At 36.2% G+C, this 12,211-nt stretch overlaps 1 protein-coding gene across 1 annotated transcript; it reads right to left on the bottom strand.

The window, feature by feature from the left end:
* Positions 1-718: 718 nt before the first annotated feature.
* LOC137168223 (uncharacterized) lies at positions 719-4,182 on the bottom strand. The gene is made up of 4 exons (XM_067570750.1): positions 4,125-4,182; positions 3,730-4,036; positions 2,402-2,540; positions 719-1,054 (listed from the first exon to the last, which is right to left on the bottom strand). The coding sequence occupies exons 1-4, from the start codon at positions 4,171-4,173 to the stop codon at positions 719-721; spliced, it is 831 nt and encodes a 276-aa protein (XP_067426851.1). The 5' UTR covers positions 4,174-4,182.
* Positions 4,183-12,211: the final 8,029 nt, after the last annotated feature.

Below are 12,211 nucleotides of genomic sequence, written 5' to 3' on the forward strand. Positions count from 1 at the left end.
TGAACTTGTTCTTTAGTCAATCTTTGTGGGCTGTGGTGTATCCAACACGTGCACTTCCAATCCACTCCAGTTCTTTCCCTGCAGGCTGTCTGATCCAAGCTGTCCAATAGCTGCTGAGAGAATAAGAGACCTGACAGGTGATGGTCAGATGTTGACCTGGCTGGACAGTCACAATCTGTTTTTGATGAGTCTACTCTGAATTAATTGAAAGTTATAAATACTCTCACATGATAAAAAGAATATGTATGTGTACTTTTAAAACATGTACACATACATATTCTGTATTCAAAACATGTATTACTGTATATGTAAATTCATCCTTTTCCAACAGAAAGTGAAGTGACAAAAAAATGATGCAAAAGTACGAGTTTTCTGAGTTTTACATAAAATACTTTTTTGTTGTATCAGTGTTGCACATGTTTGAAGCCACAGACATTCAGAGCCTCTAGAGAGCTGGTCAGATACTGAAATTCAAGTTAAAAAAAATAAAAAAAATGTTGCTTTAGGTAAGAAGAGAATAAAAATCTTTCTGAAGAACTGTTGTTAGGATTCTTATTTAAAAACCCAATTAGCATATTGTCAGTTCCAAGAAGGTGTTTTAGTGTGAAAGAATTACATCATTTTCCTGAACTAACTGAACTGATGACATTAATCATGTGAGTTAAAGGGGGTCTGATGAGTACTGTAGGATTTCGTACAGCTGCTCAACCAACTCCAGTCACTGTGAGTGTCGAGCACAATAATAAACAGCAGAATCTTCAGTCTTCAGACTGTTCATCTGCAGATACAGCTGCTGTCTGCTGTTGTCTCTGGAGATGGTGAACCGGCCTTGAACTGACTGAGAGTAGTATGTGCTACTACCATCATTAGTGATAATTGCAATCCACTCCAGTCCTTTTCCAGGAGCCTGTCTGATCCAGTGCATCCAGTAGTCACTGAATGTGAATCCAGATGTTGTACAGGTCAGTTTGTGGGATTCTCCAGGCTTTTTAACTGCTGGTTCAGATTCTGTCAGAGTCTGACCATCAACACCTGTCAAGACAGAAAAAAGAGCCTAACATGCATCAAGTTGGTATTACAAATGTAAATATGTCAAATAAAGATCTGTGGAAATCTTCACCTGCCCAGCAGATAATTAAAAGCAGCAGTCCTGTCCTATAGTCCATCATGTTAAACTGTGTGTCCACTGTTCTCTGTCATCCTCTCTGCACTCAGATAAGTAGAGGTGGAAGACATCAAGGTTTTGCATTGACTCCTCCTCACAGGGAGGACAGAACCGGATTGAACTTATAAAGCTTATAGTTAATTTTTAATAGAAAAAGTACCTCCTGAACTAATGTTGCTTTGTTTTGTTTTTCTCACAAAGTGCTCATAACATTCAGGATGTCAGGGGGAAAGAAAACCCCAGTAAAAATATAAGTGAAGAAAACTGATGAGAATATGTGAAAAATATGTAACTCCTCAGTATATGGATGTCATTAATACTCATCTTCTTTAGTCAATAAAAATCAAATGTCCAATGTGAAATACAAACTCTGTGTCTTGTGTCAAACAAATATCAGTGAAAACAACAGTAACCAGTTTGTCTCTCTCTCTGCAGTCGGATCAGTAAAGATGGAAGACAACCAAGTTTTGAACTGACTCGTCCTCACAGACAAAACAATAATGGAAGAATTGCAACACCAGCTAAATGAATTTTGATTTAGTTAATCTAAATTTGAAAATTGTACTTAATCAGAATTCTCTTCAAGTGTTGAATTTTGTGTTGCAAGTTTGAGTTACAACCAACTTGTGTTGTTGGATATCAGAGTTTCCCCCAACAAACATATTTTTAACACACTTGCAACTGAATTATCATGACACAAAATAACTTCACTAAAACATGAGATGACATTATGTTTTGTTTTTACCAAACTTAATCTCATCCACCAGGAGATAATTTGGGGAAATGCATGTGGTAATGTTACGTCTTGCATGTCTTTTTCATAAATATAAAAGTTTAGACAAAAATAATTATTTTTGATGTTATTATTGATGTTTTCACCATAGGAATACACACTGTGATATAATAGTAATTAAAACATTAAAGTATCTACAGCACCATGAAATCAATTCTTGTTAAAAATAAATTAACAAAATATTTTATGCTCTCATACTATAGATTTTTACATTACATACATTATGGTTTCTTTCTGTTTATTCTTTCCTTTTCATGACAGTGAACTGGTGTTGAAATCATTACTGGTCTGACGGCTCCTCCTCTGGTGGCTTCATGTTACAAGTGTTCAGGCACTGAGGGGTTTTTGTTCAGGTCTGCTGATGGTTTGTGTTATTGTGAGTCTCTGGCACAGTAATACACAGCAGTGTCTTCAGGCTGCACATTCTGTCCATTTAGAGTCACTGTTTTGCTGGAAGAGTCTAAGTCGATACTGAACTTGTTCTTTAGTGAATCTTTGTAGGCAGAGCCTCCAGTATATCTCATTCCAATCCACTCCAGTTCTTTCCCTGCAGGTTGTCTGATCCAAGCTGTCCAATGGTCGCTAACAGAATAAGAGACCTGACAGGTGATGGTCAGACGTTGACCTGGCTGCACAGTCACTGAGGCTGGCTGTGTCAACTGTTCACACTTCACACCTGTTAAAAGAAAAAAAAATTGTGACAAATTATCAAAACAAAAGAAAAACTGCTGACTATGACAAATCCAGAGAGACTCACAGGATCCAGCTGCCAAAAGCAGCAGCAGAGCTACTGAGAACATGGTTTATGTTGAAACTGATGTGCTGTGATCTCCACTGACTCTCTGATGTGAAGTTTTTATAGCAGAGAAACAAGGAGGATCACTGAGTTTGCATAGAATCAATCACATGAAGCATTAATGTTGGTCTACTTGGAGCCTGATAGAAGAGTCTGATGAGCCTTGATGAAACATTTTAAACTGCAAGTTTTTTTCACTGTAATCTATAATGAGTCCTTTTCAGTGTTATTTGATGTTCCAGACAAATATTCATTTCAAACACAACAACATACTTGACATTTATTGTTCAATAGTTCATTATGTTGAGACGGGCAGTAGTGCGTTTGGTTATTAGCAATAATTCACAATTATCATAGATAATTATGAATTATGAAATGCTTGAGGTGTGAAAATCGCCAAGCATCCTTGGAAATGGAGTTTGCAATGGACTCCCATTGTCTGTGAGCAGCATTTTGGCGCTATTCCTTTGTCTCAGGGGAAACAAAGGAAAAAGCACCTCGTGGTCAAGCCTCACAGGTTACATGCAGGCCTTCTCTGTGTGACCTGGTGGTTTGAGGCCCAACAATTATTAATGGTTATTTAATGACACATTCATTCTTAACACAATATCCTTGCATTTAATGAAACAACTGTTCACTTTATCAAATAATGATTTTTCTGCTTTTATTGTAAACTATTTATACCCAAATACATTGTTATGACACCATTGTGCAAGCTGTGCAAAACGACATGTTGGTGGTGGATTAGGATTGTTGATACTATATTAATGTTAACTTAAAGATTAAAAAAAATAAAATAAAGAAAGAAAGAAAGTTTATGTGGATCTGATCCTGCGTGTAGAGGGATGTAGCTACATTTTCTGCATATTCTGATTTCAAAAACTTTATTGCATCAATCAGTCAATATTTGTTGAATTGAAGTTTACTATGTGAATGTGGTGAGTTTTTGTACAGCGTTGCTTCCGCCTGTGTCACTGTGAGTGTCGAGCACAATAATAAACAGCAGAATCTTCAGTCTTCAGACTGTTCATCTGCAGATACACCTGCTGTCTGCTGTCGTCTCTGGAGATGATGAACCGGCCTTGAACTGACTGAGAGTAGTAACTGCTGCCACCACTATAGATAGATGCAACCCACTCCAGTCCTTTTCCAGGAGCCTGTCTGATCCAGTTCATCCAGTAGCTGCTGAATGTGAATCCAGAGGTTGTACAGGTCAGTTTGTGAGATTCTCCAGGCTTTTTAACTGCTGGTTCAGATTCTGTCAGAGTCTGACCATCAACACCTGTCAAGACAGAAAAAAGAGTCTAACATGCATCAAGTTGATAATACAAAGGTAAATATGTCAAATAAAGATCAGTGAAGATCTTCACCTGCCCAGCAGAGAGTTAAAAGCAGCAGTCCTGTCCTATAGTCCATCATGTTAAACTGTGTGTCCACTGTTCTCTGTCATCCTCTCTGCACTCAGATAAGTAGAGGTGGAAGACATCAAGGTTTTGCATTGACTCCTCCTCACAGGGAGAAGTAAACTGCACTGGATTTGTCTCTCAATATTTTTTGGTGAAATTGGAGAATGGATGCTCACTGAAGAGGAGTCACTCCTCTACAGAGCTCTTTGCTATTTGTTTTTGACTTTCTGTGTTGTTGTATTTGTAAAAAGATTGCTACAGGAACACAATGATTTTAAAACGTGACAATAATTCTAATTATAATAAACTAATTAACCCTATTTGTAATAAGAATGCTGGAAACGTTCATCTTTTTTCAGCCAGACAACTAATAAACTGACAATAATGAAAATAATAAAGCAGCAAATGATTATGAACAAATATATATAAATAATCTATTCTATTGATCTGTCACAATAGTTGTGATCATGTTGGCTGTTAATCACAGGTTAGATAATGCAACACAGATTTTTTTTAATTGTAAAATGTCAAATGCCAATTTTAGGATTGTTTGTAAATGTAATTATGTATAGCAAATATTCTTTTTGTTAGCTCATTGTTCTACAATCTCAAAATTGTGTGAAATTGTACAAATGACTTAATTACACATTTTTGTATCACATGCATGATCTTTATGCATGTATTTATTAGGATATACAAGTACAGTTTCACTATACACAAAGCATTTAACTATCATCATTGTCAACTACCAACAGTCTTTTTACATCTTCTCTGAACATTGCTTCCAAGAAACAAAACATAAAACATCTTTTTCCTATGAAGAAAGAAATATATCTCTACTTTAATTTTGTATATTCATGTAAGTTTCTACTGAATTTAAAGAGCAACTTGTAGGTTGAATCACTGGATTCACAGTTTATGTATCACGAAAATTATCCTGTAAAATGTTAATGTATGATTTCATTAGTTTAATAAAAAAATAAATTAGACAATATAACTCCTAAATATTCAGATAATAACAACAGAATTTCTGTGTCTGACAATAAAACAAATGTTCATCACAGTCAGTTTTATAAGAAAGATGATACTGAAGGAATGAATATTATCAGTGGTGGTAAATAGAGGAAGTAGTTTTTGTATGACTGTCTTATTACTGTCTCTCACTGTGTGTCTTCGGGCACAATAATACACTGCTGTGTCCTCAGTCTTCAGACTGTTCATCTGTAGATAGAGTTTACTGCTGGAGTCATCTCTGGAGATGGTAAATCTACTCTGGACTGACTGGGAGTAATAGATAGGAGAACTGCTTGTGCCTATATAAGCAATCCACTCCAGTGCTTTTCCAGGAGCCTGTCTGACCCAGGCCATGTAGTAGCTACTGAATGTGAATCCAGAGGTTGTACAGGTCAATCTGTGGGATTCTCCAGGCTTTTTAACTGCTGGTTCAGATTCTGTCAGAGTCTGACCATCAACTCCTGTCAAGACAAAAAAAAGTAAACAGTCACTTTCTACATATGTTGGCAACAATTTGAAGACAGATTCAACCCAAGATCTGTAAATATTTTCACCTGTCCAGAAGACAGTTAGAAGCAGCAGTCCTGTCCTAAAGTCCATCATGTTAAACTGTGTGTCCACTGTTCTCTGTCATCCTACCATCCATCTGCAGTCACATAAATAGAGGGAGATATTTTGCATTGACTCCTCCTCAAATGGAGGAACTGGATTGGACTCGGACCTCAGTTCATGTTTGGTAGAGAATGTATGTTCACTGTGCAGGAATGAATCCTCCAAACTCTTATATTTCTAATCCCCTCAGTTAATTTTGAACACTGCAGTACTGTAAATGCTTGTCAACTGACTCATAAGGATTGTGATTCAATTTTCTTTAAAAAAAAAGAAAAATGATTCAAAGTTTTCAGTGCCTCTAAGGTATGTGATTGTTTAATTATACTGGAACAGAATAAAAGTTAAAAAATAAACACTTTACCCTTTGATAAACATATTTCTCTGTGTCATCTTTGTAAAAGACACCACATCAGGTAACAAAAACACCATAGTGAAGAAAATGTGAATGAGTATAGAGGAACATGTAATATATGCAGATCAATTTTTACATGAATCAATGTGAAAATAGTCTGATGTCAGATAAAAACCAATCCAATCACTTGTGGTCTTTCTTGATGTTACTTCTAATGCACATGATTTATCATGATCAGTATGAGGATCAAACCCAGTCAGTTCTAGACCGCCCTCTAGAGGTTTGAAAGAAGTCAATGTGACCTGTGACACCTCATTTTCTACATGCGTGTTATCAAAAATCTTCTTTTTTTTATTGGTTAATTATTCTGCTCATTTTGTGTACTTCTTGTTGTCATTTATTTTTTGTTGTATGTTCCTAAATTATGTTTGCTCGTTTTTTTTTTTCCTTTTTTTATTGTTTGTTTTTCTCTTTAAGTTGAGGGGAGGTCAGTTGTATAAGCTTGTGGCTTCTTGACCTCTCATGAAACATCTCTTAACTTTCATTATCTGGATTAGACATGTCTCAGCATGTAAGAAGACATGAATTTGCATGACCTTTGAATTATAAGGTTCCACTTGACATTTTTGGCAAAACTGAATTATACACATGAAACTACTCTCAAATTATTGACCCTAAAATTTGAGAAAAGAGGAGGTTCTATCTCAGAAATCAATCTTAAACTTGGTGCCAAGAGGTTTGATCTGCAAAGCGCCAATCAGCGCTTGTAATGTATGGGAATATATGGGAATGAGGTGGCTGTGGCTCAGGAGGATGAGCATGTCATCCATCAATCAGAAGGTCGGTGGTTCCTTGACTCTTGTCTGCATTTCGAAGTGTCCTTGTGCAAGATACTGAACCCCAAATTGCTCCCAATGGTTGCACCAGCATCCTACCTGGTAGTTTGTCACCATCAGTGTGTGAGTGTGTGTGAAAGGGTGAGTGAGCAGCAGAATATATAGAGCTTTGGTTAAAAGCGTTATATAAACAGCCATTTACCATTTACCATGTAGACAGGAGGACCAATCAGGTTCTGTCTCTTTACCATGTGACCTCACTGCTCTATGACTGTGGTTAAAGGAGCTGAAAATATTATGAATTGTTGCTAAATCTTAAGTTTTGAGACCTGCAAACTGATTCTTTTATCAGAATAATTATGTATGACACTGATACAAACACCAACTGAGTTGAAAGTCAGTTTTTTATCTTGTTTATACTCAGTAAGAAGCAGATATTTACCTTCATCTACCATGCTATTCAGCAAGCTTTCTAAGTATAATTACTTTATTATCATGTTATTATTAGTGACTTAAGTTGCTATGACTACTTCAAAAATGACAGCATTGAAAGCCAAAATGTTAATATGTAAGAATATGAGATACATTCAGGCTGCTACAGTAGCTGTTGATGCTAACGCTATCTGCATGCTGCTAACTGGGTTTGTGTCTGTTTAATGTTATTACTTGAGTCCTGCAGCAGACACAGTGATGACAGTGATTACATTCACATTTCAGACACTGACAGAGACCCCAGTTTGTCAAAAAAGAAGTAACAAACAAAAAAGTAAATTTGGAAGCCGAAAAAGACAGGAAATGCTCTGAAAAGAAGAGAAACAGACAGACAGCAGCAAAAGACCAACAACAAAACAAACCAAATAAATGGATGGCCATAACATTAACCTATCATACTGTCGAGTTATCAAGGACAGTGAGGAAAATGAGCAAATCCTATGGTCTGCCCACCAGACTGATGCGGTCTGTCTGATACCCAACGATTTGCACTGTGGACCAACATACCTATTATACATTTTGATGTGAGACTGGGTTGCCTCATGCCTAAACCTAAGCAACCTAACCAACAAACGAAACAAGTCCTAGCCAATCAGAGGCAGAGTAGGGCGAGTAAGTCTGTCGCCATCCAGAGGAAAAAAATTTTGCCTCCAGCATGAGAAAGTTCTATCTGCAGTCTTGCACTAACGTTAGCTTGTAACACTTCCGTCTCCTTGTGGACTTGTGTCTCTCATTGGCTATTGTGGTCCTGCTTGAAACGTAGTGACGTAATCATCCAGATTTTAACTCCTAAATATCAAACATGTTTGAAATTATCGGGGCGGCCCTGATGAGTCTGCAAGCAGTTCTGGAGGTTTAAGATTGGATCTGTAAACTCCTCACATTAGCAGATAATCTGGGCAGAACATGAGTACTGACCGAGGTCCCAGACCAGATTTTTCCTCTGATTGTCTGGAGGGGTGAATCGGGGATAAATCAGCCCAGAACTCCTGTAGTCTGAGCCTGCAATAAGACATCTGCATCTACATGACTAGAAAGACAAGCTGAGTAAATTTTGAAAAGTTATTATTAGATATGTTTTAAAATGAGGACTGGTGTTTCTAAAATTGAACAGCTTCAGTTATACTGTAGTCTTCACATTATAATAAATACATTGGGGGTCAAAGACACTCTTCAATAACAGAAAATATATGTACAAATATTTTTGTTTACTCACTGTAAGTATGTATGTATTGTATTTGCTGCAAAAAGAAATACAGTGACAGCAGTCAGGATCATGTAAATAGTGTGAAAACCTAATCTTGCATAAAAGATTTAATGGTTTCAGTGTTTGCAGGTGTTTGAAGCCACAGACATGGAGCCTCGAGATAAACAGCTGCTCAGGAACTGAAACCTGTGTGACGATATGCAAAAAACTAAATCCTGTAACTTAGAAGAAAACTATTTTAGTTCATGCATTGATGAAATACTTTCTGTAGCAATAATCATCACATTTTGCCTTTATCTGTGGTGGTTACAGATGTGTTATGAATAAAAAACTAAATCAACTATAAAGCAGGTGGTTGACAAGGTAAACACTGTAAAAAATAAACAAAACAAACAAATAAATAAATAAAGACACAATTTATGTGAATCTGATCCTGCCTGTAGATGGATGTAGCTTCCTTTTCTTCATATTCTGATTTAGAAAACTTTATTGCCTGTTTTATTCTGTGAATGTGGAGATAAGTCAGACAGAATAAGTAGAGGTGGAAGATGTATAAATGTTTGCATTAACTCCTCTTCACAGGAAGGAGAGAATCAGACTATTACAATGTATAGTCAGAGTCATGACTCTTACCAAATTAATTAATTGGTCTAATTTTTGATTTGTTGTCAGGAAATAGATTTTTATTGTAAGTTTTTTTTTTTTTTTTTTTTTAAAGTAATAACATTTCAAAAGAAAAATCCCAAAACAGTGCACACTACAAGCAAAAACTGTACTGGAAACAACTACTGGAAAGTTAACCATATACAAAAAAAGGTTTCAGCCAACTCTGAATTGCTGGATGCCAGAGTCTTCCCAGAACAAATGAGCAAAATAATTTCTGTTCTTATCATGACACAAAATCTTAGCTTTGACAAAAAAAAAATACTTAATAGGATATATGATATGCTGCTTTCCTATCTTAAACAAGGTCTACAAGGGGATTTTCATACTGTACATGAACTGAAACCAATGATTGATTGAACATCTAAACATTGACGGATGTATTGAAGATGAAGTATGAAGACGACGGGTCCTAGTGTGTTTTTTTCTCCAGCTCACAAAAACAGTAAGTTGGAAGTTGGTTGATCATTAAAACGTAATTTTCTGTAGTTTTACATAGACGTGATACATGATACATGTCACGGGGAAGCCACACACACACACACACACACATGGATCAGCAGCCCTCTCCTCTCAATCTTATTGTTGGTCAGAGATTTTTATCCCAAAGTTTGTTTACTTAGTGTGTAGGTGTTTGCTAACATTGACTTGCATTGACAATGCACACATTTAAAATGTTGTGGTAAAAAAGAAGACACATTGTAGTTGTGTTACAAGTACTCAGTTTATTGAGTTTAAATTGTGCTTCACCTGTTTGCTCTGTTGTGCTTTCTCTTCCTCTGTCAGACCAGGAACTGGCAAACTGAAGCCAGTGCAGTTCATCTGATTAAGTAGAGGGGTTCTCAGGGGAAGAGACTAAGTGTGGTAGAGTGGGAGGGGTGTTTTGCCTCTTTTGGGGTATTTGACTGTTAAAGTACTCTTTTTAAGGAAAAACACATTTTAGACTAAACTTCAATGAATTTCTATTTGACAGTATATTGTTATTTAACACTGCTGTCCTCATTAGTGTTTTGGGAGGGAGAAGTCTGGGGTGACTCGAGGCTTTTCTGGTCATACAGAGACAGACACAGCTTCAGTCTGCAGCTCCTGCCTTGGGCCTAATCTCAGGGGGTATAATCAAAGTGCAGTTTAGAGTTGATTTCTTTATTTGTGTGTGTGTATTCTCCTATTTTTGAGAAAAGGGTTATTTTTTTTACTTTTGGTTAATCAGTTTTTGTTTTTTTTCCCATTTTGGCCAGATATTCATGTCCACTGTAAATATCTGCACAGGACTCCACTGATGGCAAATAAAATTCACTTGGACTGCTGAACACGGCCTGTACCCCCTCATTTTTTGTGCCTGGCTGCTCGGCCAACCCTCACAATACATGACACCATGAAGGCTGAAGAGAAGTGATTCAGTGAACTTACTAACATTGTAGTTATTCAGATTATAATATATTGTTAATCTTTTTAAATGATGAAGTTATGGAAAAGACATGACTTTTGGGGGTTTCACTGCTTCCTTTTAAAAGCAAGGTGCATGTTGAAATGTTGCTGTTATTCATTCCTCAATATTCTACATATAGACATTATGAGTCAGAGAAGTAAGAGACTATTTAGCAAAAGCATTGACTTGTGCATTTTTAGCTGACACCAATCTCTAGTAGTGTAATCCATTTGTTCCATAATGTCATATATCAGTGATTATAATGTTCTAGTATCTATATTATTGCATCATGCAATCAGTGTTTTTTATTACTCTTTTTTTCCACATTCACTCAGTCTATGAGATTCTCCAGACCTTTTAACCACTGATTCAGACTCAGTCAGTGTTTGACCCTCAGCACCTACAGAAAGTTAATCTGCTCATTAGCTACTGTCATGCAGCCATAATTTCTTTATACCACATTTGTCAGAAAAACAACGGTTATCCAGACTGCACAACCATTGACTCTGGCTGGATGAGATCAATACTGTACACACCTGTGGAAAGAGAAGTCAACATTATCTCCATCATTCATCTGACTATTCAGTGTTTCTAATGTGTTTATTAGTGTGAATCCACTGGATCCAGCTGCCAGCAGCAGCATCAGAGCTGCAGAGAACATGGTTGATGTTGAAGCTGAACTGATGTGAGCTCTTCTGTCCTCTCGCTGACACACACACACACACACACACACACTTCACTTCCTTATGAGTCACATTTATTTGCATATCATTGAATAAATAATGATCTATTTCTTGTTACTTCTATTTTTCACTTTGAGGTGAAGAGTTCAGTCTTTCTTGTCAAGTTTCCAGACTGAATATATAGTGTGTACTATGATATATTGTTAATTTAGAGAACTTAAAATGGTGCTACGATTTTATTTAAAATGAATTACCATTTATTCATGTATTATTGTAGATAAACTGATTTTAGTCTAATACTGAGTGTTGCATGTATTTTACAATAGTTGAATTTGTGTAATAATGGATAAAAACACATTATCATCCACAAAAAACATTAATAAATAGTTATCAAAATCTGTCTTTGGTGAGTCTACTGTGAATGAATTGAAAGTTATAAATAGTCTCACATGGAAAAGGATATGTATCTGTAATTTTAATTAAACATTTATTACTGTATATGTAAATTCATCATTTGCCAAGTATTCAGGAGCTGTGTGGAGGTTTGGAGTTTTACATAAAATACTTTTTTGTTGTATCAGTGTTGCAAATGTTTGAAGCCACAGACATTCAGAGCCTCTAGAGAGCTGCTCAGATACTGAAATTCAATTATTAGTGCAGAGGAGCAAGAAAGAAGTAACACTGTTGTTAGTTGTTTATAACTTAATTTTATTTTAATACCACAGCATATTTAACTTATTTACAGTTTGCTTATATTTTGATC

This window comes from Thunnus thynnus, chromosome 17 (genome assembly GCF_963924715.1).
Source record: "Thunnus thynnus chromosome 17, fThuThy2.1, whole genome shotgun sequence".
Classification (NCBI taxonomy): Eukaryota; Metazoa; Chordata; class Actinopteri; order Scombriformes; family Scombridae; genus Thunnus; species Thunnus thynnus.

Bases quoted from the DNA above. Each gene is read 5' to 3' on its own strand.
- LOC137168223 (XM_067570750.1), bottom strand. From the start codon at position 4,173: ATGATGGACTATAGGACAGGACTGCTGCTTTTAACTCTCTGCTGGGCA. The intron at 4,037-4,124 runs GTGAAGATCTTC...CTGTCTTGACAG, and splicing joins TTTAACTCTCTGCTGGGCAG to GTGTTGATGGTCAGACTCTG. The intron at 1,055-2,401 runs GTGACTCTAAAT...GATGCATGTTAG, and splicing joins TAGACTCTTCCAGCAAAACA to GCTCTTTTTTCTGTCTTGAC.